The 17941-nt window shown below is 39.2% G+C and overlaps 1 protein-coding gene across 2 annotated transcripts in view; it reads left to right on the forward strand.

Annotated features, from left to right (window-relative positions):
- WDFY4 (WDFY family member 4) overlaps nucleotides 1-17941 on the forward strand; it is a 144763-nt gene that overhangs the window by 69282 nt on the left and 57540 nt on the right. For both annotated transcript variants that reach the window (XM_037400317.1, XM_037400318.1), the window contains exons 40-43: nucleotides 10917-10994; nucleotides 11879-12082; nucleotides 12925-12976; nucleotides 14285-14451. In XM_037400317.1, the coding sequence (XP_037256214.1) occupies nucleotides 10917-10994; nucleotides 11879-12082; nucleotides 12925-12976; nucleotides 14285-14451 (501 nt within the window). The remainder of the gene's footprint in view (nucleotides 1-10916; nucleotides 10995-11878; nucleotides 12083-12924; nucleotides 12977-14284; nucleotides 14452-17941) is intronic.

The following is a 17941-nucleotide window of genomic DNA, read 5'->3' on the forward strand; positions in this document are numbered from 1 at the left end:
GCTAAAAGAGTTGCTGCTACAGAAAATTTTGTTACACCAAGAACAACAATCTTTTCAAATTTCACAGCCAGCAAAAATTTTTTAAAACTTGTTTCACATGTAACACTCATTCTTAAGATAAGTATGGCTAGTATACCTAGTATCTCTACTGATTCACCTGTAGTGGTAATGCATTATATTTTGAGAAGTATTTAAACATAACATTTCCATTGGCTTCAGTGGGAATTTGAACTACAGGCTTAAATTCTTTCCATGCTGGAAATGTAAATCTCTACATCAACAGTTAAAGGAGTTTTTTAGTGTGTTTTGTAGAGTGCTAGGACTGACTTACCTAGTACAAATAATAGCTGCATCACAGATACAGAATTAGTCCTTTCTGGGGCAGGACTCTCAACCCACGTGATTCCATCGGGAAGGAGCACTGACGCTTCATTCATGCCTGGCTGTCAGTCTTGCTTCAGACTTTTTGCAGCCATCTTTAGGGGTTTTGCGTTAGGTTTGGGGGAAGAGGGAGAAATGACCTGTTTTAAATGGACATGTGCAGATCATACTCACAAATTCTTGGGTAAGATATCTGTGTGCAAATGTCTGTGTTTTTAGATGGTAGTTTTAAACAAAGCAGAAGTGTTTGATGTTGAACTGGAAGGCTGATGATGTATTCCTAGGCTCTTGTCAGGTTACAGGAGACTCAGCCCCAGGACATAAAATCCGTGTTAGCTCAAAATAGTATGTGTTGGTGGCGCATACCAACAGTGGCACATACCAACAATAGTGGGTGTTGACTTCTGTAAGAAAGAAGTTTTATCTGAAGTTTGTGGGCATGAATTTACAGAGACTTAGCATTTACCACCCAAGATGTCAGTGGCAACACTAGCAGCTGAACCCAGAGCTAAATAGTAGACCAGTGCCTTCAAATACTAGCTACTTCTTTGCTGCATTATTATAGCTTCTTTCAATAACTGACTATAAAATCAAAACTGATTGTAAAATCAAAACTGATGCTGACCAGGCTCATTTTTCAAACAATAATAGAATCACTGCATCAGGGGGTAGTTGTTTAAGGGGGGGGAGGGGTATGTGAGATACTGAAAGGGAGAGTGGGATTGAACAAAAATCTTGCTAATTTGGGATGAAGGAGGAACAAACAACATATTAGTTCATGGTAGGTGAAATAAAGAAAATAGAAAAATTTGAAACAATCACAATTATTACTTAAACATTTTTCTTACCAGTCAGTTGGACTTTTATCAACTTTTCAAGGTAACTGGGTTAAAACAAGCAAGCATACAATGATATTTCTTTGAAAAAGTGCATCATTTATGTAACATCTTTATCTTCATAATAGAAGGATAATCAACATCACTAATTATCTAATTAAGTTCATTAACTATCCACCAACAGTGCACCGTGAAGTTGACATTATGTTCTTCTGTCAACAAATGCTTTGATTTCTTAGGAAGTAATTAAAATGTAAATTAGCATGTCATTAAATGCACAAGGGAGGTTTGGAATCAAATATTCATTTCAAAACTGCTCATAGCACACATTTTTTTTACTTCAGTGAAAGCAGGCATTTTACTATTAATGATGTATATTAAACAATTTCCATTATAATATTATTGTCTTGTTTAATAACTGGCTCAAAGCTAAATTACAGTATGTTGCAGCAAGCTGGAAAAAGTTTCTTTAACTTTGAACAAAGAAATTTTATGTCCTCTTAAGCAGATATTGACACACTGCTCATTTATCATTTTTCAGATTGTTTACAAGATGATAAAGAAGTAATTCAACAGGTCAATAAGTTAGATTAAAACTGCATGAAAACATAAAATGCAGAGGTATCTGATAATACAAATCACTGAACTTTCTGCAAAGTATGGGAATAATTTTCACAGTTTTTGAAAATAACTGTTTAACAGAGAAGCTGGAATAATAAAGGTTGTGTGATAATGAATACAAATTATTAGGCTGACTCAGATCCGCAGCCCACTCACCCCACAGTCTATCCCCTAAAAATCCAGTACTGGTTGCTACAGGAGATGGTGTATGGCAGCACAATGTACAGTACAAATTCTGTCCTAGCAAAATTGTTCCTCTCTTGATTTGTATCAGTTTTATCTTAAAACCTGAAATACAAGAAATAACCTCTTCCAAAACTTTTTGTGGGTAACTATTCAGAGGGATTTTTTTCTGTTTTTTTAAACTTGGTGATGTCCTGTGGCAGTGAAGTCCCTTAATTTAAGTACACGTTGTATGAAAAGATATTTTCTTTTGTTTCCTATGTATTTTTTAAAGCTAGAGATTGTGTCTGGTTCAGGTTTAAGCTTGCATACATGATTTCAGTGAGTGGAGTTTAATGTTTAAAGCTGTTGGCATTGAAATCTCATCTTTTAAGAGCTGCTAGTTGCAGAGTTTTATTTTCACATAACAGGCAATGCCAAACGAGTTGAATGGTATTAATGGGGATGAAAGCAGAGTTTTATTTGCTTGCAGAGAAACTCTAGAAACAAGTGCTAGCCACTGAAACAATAATATTTTTTCTCAACTGAATATATAGAAAGACAAATAATTTTTTTACATTTCTTGATTCAAATGTGGCTAGTTTCTTCCAGAATTTTGATACATTTTAATTATAATAATTTCAGAAATAAATTGTTTTTAATTAAGTTGGTTTATATGTATTGTTTGTTCAAAAGCCTGAAGCATCAATTTAAACAGAATCAAACTTACATTTTTGTTTTAAAACTTTGGATGGACTCAACATTCTCATCCAGTTTCCCACCAGAAAATATTTTTTTGTTATTCATTATTTTTTAAGTTCCATATTGGTTCTGTTTTTAAAGACAAACTGTACATTTTTTCAATTGCATTTTATATTATTAGAAATCTTTATAAGGAGAAGAATTATGACTGAATCTGCTTATGAACAAGTTATGTGTCTATACATGGTGTCTCATCTCATGCAGGGGGCAGTATAAAATGCACATAGGAGTCTGGGTGCCCAGAAAATTAAGTATGAATTCCTATTAAACAGCAGGGACTGAAAATAGCTACAAGTGTGAACTGGATAGTGCTATGTGAGAGTACAGGAAATAGGGGAGATCCTGGTAATCTCTGCAAGATGAGCTGAAATGGTTCTAAGTGAGGGTATGGGCTGCTAACCTGTGCTGAAGTCTGTGACCATTCATTTCTTGTTGTTATCCTTGCTAACCAAACTAAAGATAAAGCTTGGTTGTGCCTATCTGGTTGCTTCATTCGTGCTTTCTGCTGCAGAGTAGCTTGCAGAGCCCAGGATTGTTCTACAAACACTAAAAAGCTCCAGAAATAATCCTGTCATTTTAGGTAAACTGATAATTTTAGGGGTCAGGGAAGAGACATTTCCTTGTATTCTGTATTCTGGGCTCTAAGCATATGCTTATATTTACAGAATTCTGACATCAGCTAAAGGATTAGAAGTACACATTTTTCTTAAATAAAAACCATGATTCAAATGTAATCCAAAAACATCAGTTCATGAGGCTTTCAGATTAACGCATTGCAATACTATGTAATAGAGCCCTAAGTTACATACACCCATAGAACTTCATAAAAAAATCACCATTTCAAATAGAAATAGTAAAATGGTAAGTAAGAAGTAAAGGCAAGAAGAGTTGCCATTGCTGTTCCCTAAAATGCCAGTCTGACCTTCACCTTTCAGACAGGCAAAAGCTAATACCTCTGACGTAGCAGGATGGAAACTGAGCCCTCAATAGGTTGAGTGAATTATCCCAAAGTCACAGAAGTCATTCTCAGAGACAGGATTAAAGAACAAACATGTCTTGTATCCCATTGTGCTTTTTTGCGATTAGAAGACAAATTATCTGTTCTCCCAGGAATTCATCTCTTAACAGTATCATCTGTTGAAGCAGTGTGTGCGTATGCACACAACATATATACATACATACATATATATATAGTTGCTATAGAAGTAGAGCTGCTTCTGTGCTGCCTGAGTTTAGCTCTGTATGGAAGTCTTATCACATGTACACCGTACTTTGGGTTTATCCTTTTGAAACCCACCCCTGTGTATGGGTACTTTTATGATACACTGAAATATGGAGGTTTTTCTCATTAAGTTTGCTATTCCCCAACCACCTGGTGATGCCAGGAATCCATCCATGATCCTTAGGAGCAGTTGGCACTGTGCATTAGCCTCCTAGCGGGTTGAGGCACGAAGCTTCCATGCAACACTTAACTGCTGGAACTACAGTCTGTTGAAAAGCTAAATGAATTTTGGCAAAGCAACAATAAAATCTACATGGCAATAACAATTTTGTGATTTGAAAGAGCCTGCAAACAGCCCTCAGTGTGGAGAGTGTATGTGAAGGACTAGGATAAAAGCTCTTTAATCTGCTGAGGAAAACGTTATCTGCCTTGGCTTAATGCTTGTTACCTGGTGACTAATGAAACATTTTTTCCTCTTATGAAATGAATTTACTCGCTTCCTAGTGTATAGTGAATTACCTGAAGAGTAGTCTGTTCACAAGGTGGGTGGCTTATTATTTGCACAGGATATCAATGTACCTGGTCTCTGGTTCACCATGTTAGATTTAGTAGCAGTAGTAGTAGTAGAATAGGAGATGTTATGTGCTTTGTCCCTGTATCTGAATACAACAAGGCTGGTGAATTGGATACTTCACCCAGCTCTAGTAATTTACTAGATTCTTCTCTGTAAAATTGTCATGCCTAGCTGTACGCTGATCCTCTGCTTGCGAGGCTGATGAAGAAGGGATTGATTTATTTTCTGTGATTTAGCAGGAGAACACCAAAAGTATTGCGTTTTAATTGTGCATGTCAGGAGGGGAAATTCTGGTTAGATGTGTGGAAAAAGGAGCATGAGAACTGAAGTGAATACATGAAGATAGTTTTTGCACCTCAGAAGAGATTAGGCTCAAAACTTAACTGCTGGCAATCTGGCTCTGTAGCTATGGTTTGTAAACTGTGGTTTGGGAATTTTCCATTAAAAAGTTTACTGGCTTTAGATGATGACTTCAAAAACCAATCAGTTTTGTGAGAAGTGTCTCCTTCCTCACTAAGTCACATCATCAGTGACAGGAGATCCACAGTGGTTAGGGTATGCAGTCCAGGGGAGAGAGCTGGTTATGGGGCTGCTGAGAGAGGTGCTGCACCACAGATGGATACCATTTAACATTGAGCTGCTGGGAAATACATGCTTAAGTAAAAGTGAACAGTTTACTCTTTATAAAATGACATTTCCTTAGTGTTCTATTTAATCAGAAATTTAGATCTTCTATTGGAGTCAAGATGGGAAGAGTGTATCACACACATGTAGTAGTATCATGTAATTTTTCTCATTCTAATGATGCAGATTTCCTGTTTTCCTCTTTTGCAGTCATCACCCATAGAGGTTTTAAGCTTGTTTAATTGCCACTTTTAAGGTCCAAGTGCTGTGTGTGTAGTATCTGTATGCTTGTATCTTAAATGCTTGGATTAAAGGCAAATCTGCCCCTTTTCAGTAGCAGACAACCTGTACATAAAAGTTGTGAATTATATGCCTGAACACAACCTGAAACATATGATTTCTTGCATAAGGGTCATGACAACAGTTTCTGCCATGCACAAACTCTTTTCCACTGTCACATATGCTATTTACATACAGTTTGTTGTCCCTAAGAGCTCCTTACCCACTGTTCTGTTTTTCTATGCCTGTGGAATATTTTCTAAAAACCTACTGATCACTTGAATAGCTGTAATTAGATCAAAAAACCTTCCATACAGAATTGTGAAAGCCCAGATCAGAGGAATAAGGTATGTGAACTCCTCCTGTGATATAAAATCTAATATCTAGTAGATCAGCTATATTAGGATACAATCTGGCACCGGGAACATAAAGAGTAGAAGGGATTTCCAAATTGGTTTGTCAAATTGTTTCCCCTTCCCACTACTGCATGCTGTCACCATATACATCCTCTTTGTGGGCTTATCAGGCTGTTTCAAGTTAATTTGTGTTGGGTTTGCCACACCACCAACCCCCCTTCCCCTGCAACCAAGTCGTAGTGGCAGGATGTTCCAGAAACTCACTACCTTACTTTCCCCATCTGTAAGCTAAGGACTTCGACCTCTTTCATAAAGACCTCTGAGATGTACTGGTGAAAAGTACTGTAGTTTTATTTGTAATAGCTGCAATACTATGTGAATGCTCTTACTGTGTGCGCTTCTATATTCATAATATTTATTTTGCTCGGAAGAACTAAAGTAGTAGACTAATATCAGTGGTTCTAGTCCTCACCAAGAGATTACCAAACTGACATGCTTCGGAACAAGTATGTGGGTATTCTCACTATCATCCATGAGATTATTCAATTGGCACGGTGAGTGATCTGGATATTTGGATTTTCTTTTGGCTCTTCCAAGTCCAGAATTATTTTGTCTTGAAGCTTATTTTTATTTATTAAGAGTTTTGGCACATACTTTTGTGTGCATGTGTGTTCTGTAATACATCACATAGCTTTTAATTCCCTGAAAAAAGCTTCAAAGTCAGAGCTCCAATGACACAATGTTTCTTTAGGAAAGAACTGTGGTGTATGTGGCATCTGTATCATGGTGTATGTGGCATCTGTATCATGCAATATGAGTTTATTATGGCAAGCTTGAATATTTATGGGGTGCAGGAGTGTTAAGTGATATATATATATATATAAATAATTTTAGAATTCATACATGAAACATTCCAGAGCTCAGTAGAGAATTGTTAACTTAGAAGTCACACCTCAAACTTTCTTTTTTTTTTTCTTCTCAACTGTTTCTTGTTACAAGCAGCCTTTCAATTGCTTTAGTTGAAAGAAATTATAGAAAATCCCCTCTCTGGTTTTTTTTGGCATGTGGATTTCTCTGACAGATTTTTTTTCTACTTGCTCGTTTTATTTTTCCCCAATACTGATCATTTTCTCTCCTATGTGCATGAAGTCTCTACGCAGCAAGAGGAGAAAGGTTTTTGATTCTGTGGTTGGTTTGTTTGTTTGTTTTTTACTAGGGAAAGTTGCAAATTTCATCACCTTTTCAAGCTCTAAATATTGCCTAGGGAATCTGAGACAGCAAAATTATCTGTTTCTATTTAGAATGTGATTGTCTAGGGCTGCAAAGTAGTCTGTATAAAAAGGACTTAAAGCATGGTATCATACTTAGATTTTTAGGAAACAATGGATCAATATGGTCTTTTAGTCTGCTCTTCCCTAGAATGCAGGTCATATTTCTTGCATTTACACTTGCTTTTCTGCATATGAAACTTAAACCTGATATTATGTTACATAATATTAACAATTATCAAAGCTGATGTATTGGTTTTGTTCAAGATAGGTATTACACTGTGGCACCGTCGTATTTAATCTCTTGCATAAAGAGTTGCCATTTTTAAGGATAACCACCTACAATTTTTAATGGAAACTTTGTTAGAAACTTGTTGGCACTAGTTTTTCATTAAGCATGACAGTGTAATTGTTCTGAATGAACTTAATAATTAATAGCCTAGTCTATATTCTTCATGTTGATTGGATATCTTTTTCAGGTTTTGTTTTTGTTTGTTGGTTTGGGTTTGGGGGTTTTTTGGCTTTGTTTTGTTTTGTTTTGTTTTGTTTTTCCAGTCACAGTGATCTCCAGTTTTGTGAACTGTTCATTTCATTTTACAACCAGATGGTTTTCCTGTGGGAATGATCATCAGGGGCATGTTCATCTGGTTGAAGATGGCTAGTTATACCTCATTTGGAAGCCAAAGTTGTTAGTCTTCAGTTCACCAGATGTGGCTAGCAGAATTTTTCCTTCTGAGGACCCTTTATACTTTTCAAAGGCTAGGAGCTGGGTCAGTGAAGTCAGTGAGAATCATTGCAATGTGGGCTTTGACCTTAGGGGTCTGATCAGTGACCATGAGTGAAATACAGACTATAAGCACCTTTGAAACAGCTGCCAGTAGAGCACTGACTCTGCTTGAATAGCCTGTGGGTATCTAAAATGGTTGTTAATACCTGGAGGAATCTGTTGTCTACTCTGAATGGCTTTTACCCTATGTCCACACAGAGCTGGGATCTCAGCTCTTCTCTAGTGAGCCCAGCTCAACAGCACAGAGATGCTGTTGCTTTCTAGGTCAGCCTTTATGAGATTTTTATATGAATTATGGAATAGTTTTGTGAGGCCACAACTGTGATTACAGATTTAATGATGCTTTAAACAAACAAAAATGTAATGACTTTCATCAGTGTAAAACAGGAGCTTCCTGCAGGGAAACACCAATAAATCTGACTTCACGGCAGGGGTACAGACCTGGCTGGCAGCCAGCAGTAATCGGCACACCACATAGACCTTGTGCGTTAACTTAATTATAGCAGTGCAAGCAGCAGCTAGACAGTTTGCTGTGAGGAATCACTGCCAGCATGGCACAGAGTCCATGCATTTAAAAGTTACCCATCTGATCCGTGGCTTTAGGTAGTGAGAGGCTGGGACTTTCACAGCCAGTTCTGACTCACAGCTGTCTCACCTTTGTCAGGGAAGCTCGGGTGCCCATGAGAGCCTTTGAATAGCACTGGGGGCACTCTAACCTCTCCTGTGTAATCTCTGAACAGTTTCTGCCTTCTCTGCCAACTCTAATCCTTAGGAATTTATCAAAGGAACAGATACTTCTGCTACTCTCTGTAATGCAGTTAATAGTCAGCAAGTCTGATTCCTTTTTTTTCCTTTTTTTTTTTTTTTTTCTTTGCATTTCATGGCTTTGGTGTACCTTTTGTAAGTTCCTGGGAAGGGTCAGCAATCTCATTTTTACTTCAAAATCAAGTTCAAGTAAGCCCACATCCTTCCTACACACTTGGCTGGCACATGGAATAGATTTTTACGATTTATTTGGATACTATGACTTTGGGGATTCTGTTTCTTTCAGTAGTGTTTAGGAGCATCATTCTGGGTCAGGTCCCGATATGCTATACCACTGACTTCAAAGGAAAAAAAAAAAAAAAAAAAAGAGTTGCTCTTTTAGAGAGCTTCTGGTTTGGAAGATTTTAAAGCAAGTATGCCCAGAAGGTCAGATATGGCATCATGTAACTGTAATTGGATAGCTAGAATCTTTTTCCAGGAAATGCTTTCAAACAGTAGAATTTTCACCTGTGACTGTTAGTAAAAAGGCTGTGATACTGAACTCCTCCCAGTAGCTACCTGTCAGCAGTCACACAAAGAGATACTGAGCAAGGAGAGAAATAGATAGAGCACCTGTATTTGTGTTGGCATAGAAAACCTGAGTTACAAGACTCTAGAATATTCCCGTGAGTGTTTGATAGCCTGTTAAAGCACAGTCCTATGGTTCTTCAGTTTCCTTCATGCAAGAATATAAAACAAGCCAGTAGCTTACTTGGCAGCTGCTCAGTGCTTCACTTATACACACAGCCTTTCCGTACACTCTGTCTCTCTGATCAGGCAAAAAAGTACATCATGAGAACAAATACTTTACCTCAAGTCTCTTTGGGACCCAGAATTTCATAGATGGCTAGGAAAAAAGGAGGGAACAAACCTAAGTATTTTCAAAACTGGAACCTTATCTTTTGATTGAAGTTTAACAGCTGAATTTGAGGAATTATTAGGATAGTGACTATCCTAGGTTGTATTTTGTTGTTATTTTTATGCTGCTTGTTTGGCACCTGAGGGATTCCATTGAGTTTAATAATATTTCTGCTGATGTTTTTCAAAAGGGAGGTTCAGATAGGAAATGCAGTTCAAAATTCTCTGGTTCTGTATAGATCTTGACTACATGAACCTTGTGACCCCAAAACCTGTGGGTTCTGGTGGAGTAGGTAGGAAGACAATGAAACCCATTTCATTTCCCTGCTCCCTGAGTTTATGGAGTCCACCACACTGGACAGTTGTTCATGGTCTTAGCCTGTTTAACTCTGAGGCTAGTGTTATAGTCTCTGTTTTGTGGTTGGAGAGGTAGTGGTTTAGCACAATTGCATATCTTGCCTAAGATCACATTATGATCTGTTTGCAGAGTGGGCAATGCAACTTGTAATCTCTTGACAGCAGTTCATCACTCTTGTACTTGCATACAGACCCTTAGTTTGAGAAGTTCATTCCAATAAAGCAACAGATTAAATGTATGACTGTTAATGCATGCTTACTGTTCTGTGAGTCTAGTACGTTCTGGAAAGGAAAGGTGGCCAGGAAGTTCTGTTGGTGTGCTTTAGAAAATGTGTGTTTTCAGAAACACCTGAGTAGCACTGGAGTTTAGGGCATATCTGTGCTGTGTAGTGGAGCAGAGGCAGTTGTCATGGGTGTGTTGTCTTACACTGGCACAGCTTTACAAGTTTCCAGTTCTAGAACTAGCCCAGACATCTCTGCATCACAATCCCTTTAAATAGTGTATTTATACTGCAAGTCGCTTCTTGCCAGAGGACTTAGTCTCCTAAATCTCAAAAATGTTTTTGGAAATATTTGGTTTCCTGTCTGCAAAAAAGGGACATGGATCATTCCTTTCGTTGCACTTTCTGTTTACGCAGCAAGGAACAGGTGTATTGATATGAATCCTTACCTCAGTCTGGGTCTCTACAACAAATAATTGCCTTTTATGCTACTTGCAGTACTAACTAATTCAGCTCCAAAAAGAAGGGCCTTAAGTTTTATTTGCTGTTTTCTTTCTCCTTCTGAGTAGTTCCACTGATGACCCTTGTTAAGATCATGAATATGTTTATCTTCCTGGTGTAAGTGTGCAACTTGCTCTCAGATGATTGCCTCATCGCTATGGCATCTGGAGAGCTGTCAAACTTCCAGCCACAGGCCATATTCCCTATTCTTGTAAAAGACAGAGCAACTAATGCCTGCTTCTGCCCCTCCCAGAGTTTACACCTGCAGAACCTTGGTGTGATGAGTTCTGATGTTTCTTCTAGGGATTTGTGTCATGTATGGAACGGTACCGAAGAATTGGGCAGGAGCTGTATGCCTCTTTGTACAAGGACCACGTACAGGTAAAGAACAGCAATACTGTGCAACAGCTTTCTGTTGTTGAAAGGATGCCTTTGGACTACCCTGAGAAATCAGGCATTTCAGAAGTGGGAATGAGTAGTGTGTCTGAAAAAATACTGAGAATTGATGAGTTCCTGACATCAACACCAAAGTGTGATATAGCATCACTCGCCAATTAGATTCCTCACTTTATCTTTAGGAGCCTTTTTTCTTTTAAATGAACTATTCAACTCTCATAGTGGCAGCAATGAAAGTGAGGACTTTTTTTCTCAGCAGCCAGTAGAGTGTTTCAAGAGGTCTTAAACTCAGAGCCAGTAAAATCTTACAGGTATGTTTCTGTTTCAGGATTGGCCATCAGAGACCAACAAGACTTTCATTCTTTGAAATTCTCACCTCTTCTCTCCTTTAAATTGATATTTTAGTGCCCCCAACTCCCTTCACACACCTCCTAAGTAGAAATAATGAGATTTATGCCATGCTTGGAGGGAACACAGTACACTTGTGACTGAGACTTTCATACTGTATTTTCAGTGAGCATAGTTGTTGCCTTTTGACACAAACATTCACCAGAAAAAACTGAAGTGAATAAAACCTCTGTGATGAGTTCTTCTGGCTTACTGCTTTTAAGTCAGAAATCTAATGAAAGCAACCATTTTCAAGGAGGTTTGCAACATACTTGTATTCGTCACTGTATCTTACTTTGGCTTGTAGCATCTCCCACAGCACACTTTCAGTGGTCAGTTGGACCTGTGTTTGCTGGGTCTGCAGAGTTACCTCTGCAATGGTCCCATCCAATAGGTTGGGTAGATCCCTCTGAATCACTGCAGTGGTGCCAATGCTGGATAGAAGTGTGCAAAAAGTGGCACAATTTCGTTCTGTCCCGCAGATGCTGCAGTGTGGTTACAGCAAAGCAGCCAAGGACTGGATGATGCTTGAGGAGCAGCTTTTCTACAGTAGGGGTCCATGGAGAGATGCATCACGATCCTTAGAGCCACGATGGATTCTTGATTGTTATGAAGGGCCTTCACGAATGAGAAGGAGGATTCAACGTGTGAAAACCCGAGTGGCAACTATGCGAATGAGGAGTGAGGTAGAAAGCTTTTGCAGGAGATGCACAATTTCTCTAACAGTTGCTGGTGACTATACTCGCCTCTTTCCTCTGGTTCTCACCACATGACTTGTCAATATGCTGTGTCATGCATAAAGAACCCATGGAACAGGTCTGTTTTTGAGAGAGTAAGAGGGGCTGCAATATGTTTAGTAGCAACAGAATGATTTTCCCTCTTTCCTGGTATGAGATCTCCCCACACTCCCCAGATGAGAGTATAACCTGATCATATTTTTCTGCTCTTCATATACTGCTTATAGTATCCATCTCATGGGTACAGCGCTTCCCAATACATGCAAAAAGAGTCCAGTTAAAAGGCTGCACTGTCCTGTTAGTCTTACGCTGATTAGGACTGCTAGAGCTGGTGGATGATCGAAAGGGGAATTAGAGTGGTTTGAACTAAGCATTGAACTGTATATGTGGGTTATTTACTAGTGTCTTTTTAGTGTCTAAGTGCCAAATCCTATCCACCAGAAGCTGAAGCTTTTTAGTGTATCAGGAGATTCCCATCTCTAGGATATTTTCCGCTTTTATGTGAAGCTTGGATTCTTGCAGTTTCCTGTGGATTGGGTGGTATGTTTTTTATCCTATAACTGGCCTCATGCAGGGTAGTCTTTGAAAAGACAATAGTCCTTTTGCTTAATTGTTGATATTTGTTCCTATATTTAATTGTTCCTTTGGGCCCTTTCAAATGAGTTTATTTGAATTTCCAAGACATTTATTTGCAACATAGCTCTAAATCTGTGGTTTTCTCCACAATAATGTTCTGAGTTCTGTTTACCTGTCTGCATATTCCACTTTAGTCACACCTAGTCTCTTTTCAGGTTCTCGCAGCAAACAGAAACGAAACAACCCTCCCTACTGAAGTGAATCCAGGTAACCTTTTAGGGATGAATTACACCATCAAGAGGGTGGACACAAACAGCAAAAGAGAATTGAAGTTAGTGTATGGAGTTCCAGGTCAGAATTTCATCTAGTGGAAAAAAACCTTAAGACTCTGGGCTAAAAAGTCACTGTAACATCTGGGAAAAGACTGATGCAATTGTTAAAGGTGATATATAAACTGTCTTCAGAATATGTTGCTCTCTTGTTGCCACCAGAAATTTCTAAAAGCAAAAAAGCTATCTTGAAATGAAAGCTTTGGGCATTCTTGGGCATCTGGAAAGCTCCCAGCTGCTTAAACTCAGAAGGAAAAGTACAGACTTTCCCCCTGCTTTTAGTAGACCCTCCAGTTCTACCTCTGAAATAGTATTTCAACCTAGGTAATAGATGGCTTAGAGAAGTGGTAAAAGGAATTGTAACTTTCCAAGAATGTGGACAAAATGATGGAGAGTGGAAGGAAATCATCAAGGTCAGCACGTCAAATTGTTTCTCGGCTTTTAAAATAGAATTATTTTTTTTTCAAAATATGATCATGTCAACATTTTTCATTTTCCAAGGCCAGGTTTTCTGTTACGTTAGACATAAAAAGAAGAGGGGCAGCAGGTGGAGTGTAAGGTACGGAAGTCAACAGTTTTTTGCGGGGCTAGAGGGGAACACTGAGAAAGAACTGCAGTTTGGAAATATCAGCCAAGTCTAAGGCTGTGGATATCAGCCACCTGTATGACTGTTACAAGTCAAGCTTCTAGTGTACACTGTTGAGAATAGGAAGTATTGTTGTATACTTTTTAGTGTGATAGGGCCTAGCAAACATGTGAAAGTGGAGCTCATTGTTCTAGAGTCCGAACAAGATTCAAGCACAATGTAGTTTCTGCGTGAAAGTGGTTACAGTCTACCTCATTAAGAAGGCTGATCATACCCTCCCTAACAATCTGCACTGCATGAATTTGCAAAACTTGGGACAGAGCTTGGGCAAGATATGAGTGTGTTGTCTCTCCTTGGGTTCTCTTGCTCAGTGCATGTTCCCAAAAGACTGACATTTTCAGTTTTTCCTAATTTCCTAATCTTCAGTGATTTTAGGAATTTAGTTTGAGTTATGACTGAGTGCAGCTACCTGTTTTTAGTTCCCTGAACTAAGCATCCTTCCTTTGCAGTCACAGATTTTACTTCTCTCTTGCCTGTTTTTTTGCAGATAAATACTGGTTTTTCCCAAGGTAGAATAGTTTGGGTGAAAATCTAAATGGCAAATGCTTTTGATGTCACCCGGCTGCCACTAAAACTGCAATCTCTTTTATATTGATATAGGAGAGCTGACGTTAAATGGAGCAGAAAAGGAGATGGATAAGAAGGGATTGGATTGCAACCAGCTAACGTTCTTCCCTGCTTTACATGAAAGTTTCCATTCAGAAGACTTCTTGGAACTGTGTGTGGAGAGACAAATTATTTTGCAGGAGTTTGCAGAGAGTGAAAAGGTAGGCAAGATGAACTAGAAAATTTTCTGTGGGAAGATGGCATTTTAGAGGGTAAATTGGATGTGGAGGCCTATCTGTTCCTTTCAGTTTGGGGTTCAGGTGAATTCAGGTTACAGTAAACATCACGATCTGTTTTCTTAGAACAAGTACAAATTTCCAGCCTCTGTATGAACTCCAGTATAGACTTATTCTTGAAAAGCATTCAACATTAATTTTTTGAAGCAACAGAAAAAAAATTGGACATGTTACCAAGGTAATCTCATACCTGTGGGACAGTATTCTCTGAATTTGCCTAAGACATGGCAAATGATGAGTCTGAAAATTCCTGTCCTGCTTCCCCAACTTTACTCATGCTCAGAGCAATGCCTGGATCAAATTTATTTATTACTTCTGCAAGAGTGTGCCGATTTTGTATAGGTTGCTAGTTCAGTGATGTTTAAACCTCTTGCTGCTGAATAACAGAAAATGTTTTCTTCCTCCCTTCACATGCCTTTTTCTTCTCTGCCTCCCCATGAGTACTGGACAGATTCTTCCTTCTAAGACTGTAAAGACTTTCCCTGCTTCCTGTTTGATGTTTCTATCGTGTGTTATCTAGCCATAACAGTACTGTTCCTTCTTTTTTCTTGTACTGGACTGGATATCCTTCTCCCAGGTTTATTCCCAGCATAAGGAAGAGGCAGGTTCAGGAATACTGGGGGAGAACATGAGCTGTGGAGTCAATAGGGGTAACTCAGGGGGATGGTAACTTTGGTCTGGTGTTCTAAGTTTGATCCTTTTGGTGAAAGCCAGCAGCCTGCCCTTTGCTTTCAGAATAGTCCTCACAACAGTGACTCCAAATCAAATCCTTGACACTGGATATGCACTATACATTTTTGTCGTGAGTAGTAGACCTGGCCTTGTCCTCTGACCTTTTGCAGTATGCCTGTTTCTTCCAGTGGCATCATTCCCCTGTCTGGCCCAAGAATTGGCATCCCATAGTGGAAGCCAAGTTGGACTTGAAACATTTAAACACAGCCATCACAGTGCTGTGATAGTTGTACACAGATATAGAAATAATTATTTTATTTTTATGTCTCAATATCAACACCAAATTTTCTTTATGCTTTGCAAGTGGCCAGGGGTCACATTCGTGCTTTCTAACATAATGGCTTTCTCATGCTTTTAGAGCTGTTGATACACTGTCTCTCTACACAACATAATTAATTTCCCTGCTCCTCCTCCTTTTCTCCCCTCCCTCTCCCATATCTCTCCCCAGCAGAAAGAGACAGGCATGAAAATGTGAAGCATGTTTTCCATGCGCTGATCTCATTTTGAGCCTTCAGGCTGTCTGTCTCTTCTCCATGTAACTCCACGGGAAGCCATCAGAAATGCCAGGCATGTTTTTTTCCAGCAGCAGTCACTGTGTTGCTGAGCTGACAGAAGTATTAAAAAAAGCAGTAGGGGGTGACATTAGCTGTCCTGCGCTCACTTAGTGCGCTGTGGTCCTGCCTTGTAAATGGCTGCCTCGTGAGCTATTTGCACTTTCAGCAGGCAACTGGAACCATCTTACCTACTGCACTCACAGAAAAGTCATTGGGATGCTTTGGCAGATACTAGATTGATTTCTGGAACACGGGGATAACCCTTGTCTGGAAAGTGGTCATTGTTTTATAGTGTCACCCAGTGCTTGCTTTTTTTTGGTTTTTTGCTTTTTTTTTTCTATTATCATTAAACAGGCACCTTTATATATATTCAGGTATGTGAGATGTCATTTTGCAGAAGCAGCAGATCAAATGCTCTGACGTCTGTTGTTCTAGAGTCTATTACTCAGCAAGTTACATCAGGAGAATATGGGTGCAGGAGGGGTATTGTTTTGCTAATGTGATCTCGTCTTTTGTTTTATCTTAGTTGAAAAATAGAATAGAAAACATTTCTAGGAATTCCTGTGAAAATAATTCTAAGTATTTAAACAAGGTAAGTTTGCCACTTGGACTGCAAGAGAATGGGACTATAAAGGAGAAAGCAAATGGATATAGTTTGAGTATAAGCTAAAGGAAGCTACTGAGTGGCTAGTCCCTGAAAGTGGGGGCTAATCATATGAGGGAGCAGTTGTGCTCTCTGAACAACACTCAGACCATGCAAAGTTCAGCCTTTAGTTGTGTCCTTTTTTGTCACTTTTTTTACACAATGAACTATGCACAGAGGAATGTATTTCCCAGATTTCAAAGTCAAGCACTGAATTTAGGAAGTGCCAGAAATCAAGAAACTAATGCCAGATCTATGCAATTACAGACCTTAATGACATAATCACTTGCTGATTTTACCATAAGACTATCCCTTCTGCTATTCCAGTACATAGAGTAGAAGGAATGCATACCTTCAAAGTAGTATTTAGTTGTATTGACCATAAGTCTGTTTCTTCCAGCCAGAATCCTTGTAATACATATAACTGCACCTTCTGTGTTCTACAGCTGGCAGGAATGCTATAGACTGCAGTCATCTTCCTTACACAGTGCTAATTCATCACTAGCATGTGTCCATCCTGAGCAGGCTCTATGAAAAAAATAATATTTAATCCTGTAGTTACATGGTAACGCATATACAAAGGGGATGAATTCAGGCTGACTTTTGGGGATATGACTTTGCAATTGTAATAATGCTTTCTTAAATTTTGTGTGACATTCCCAAAGCTTGAAAATGGAAGCCTGTATCAGACCTCCCAAGAATAGCAGGCTAATGTCAGAATCGCTGAAAGTTGCAGGTATCACATTGACATCTGCTGGAGAAAGCACCTTTAGAGCTTTTCAGTCCTTTATAATGGCTTCTGCCAGAATGGCAGCTGGAGGGGATAGTAGGAGTATGTTACAGTCCTGGATATAGGCCTGTCCTGCTAGAGGAAGGAAGTTGCAAAGGAATCGCAAATCTCTTCCACCACGTGTCCCAGCCATGCCTTTGGAAGGGACAGTGTGTTGTGATGAGCACAATTTCTTTCCTGATTATTTGAAGTTTAGCTTCAGCTGTGTTGCCCCTCAGCTGCCCTTGCATTCCTGTTGTTTGAGCTAGCTGTCCCATTTTCCTCCTCACCTACGTAGTGCAGCCTCCAGATCTCAGGATTCTTGATGTCATCCCATTTTCCTTGCCCAGAGAGCCCTAGTCTCTCCTCTGCAGTCACCCTACCCTGGGGGTAGTGGCAGTTCCAGTTACATGAAGATCCTTGCTGTTCTCTTCCTTTTTCTTTCTATACTCTGCACTAGTTCCCCCTATTCCCTATCAGCTTTCAGTGATCTGCTAAAGGCAGATCTAAAAGCCAAAGACTTTGTATTGCAGTGCTGGTGAAATGCACGGTACAGAGGACCATTGTTGCATTTTGGCTCTATGGAGGTACATAAAGAAGTAAGTGGTGTTCAGCGGAGTTTTAGATGTTTATGGCTCACCCATACGCTAGATGTCTGGAGACAAGTCAGAGCAGCCTGCAGGAGAATGGTGGGCCAGTAGCTGAGATATTTTGTTG

This window comes from Falco rusticolus, chromosome 9, assembly GCF_015220075.1.
Source record: "Falco rusticolus isolate bFalRus1 chromosome 9, bFalRus1.pri, whole genome shotgun sequence".
Classification (NCBI taxonomy): Eukaryota; Metazoa; Chordata; class Aves; order Falconiformes; family Falconidae; genus Falco; species Falco rusticolus.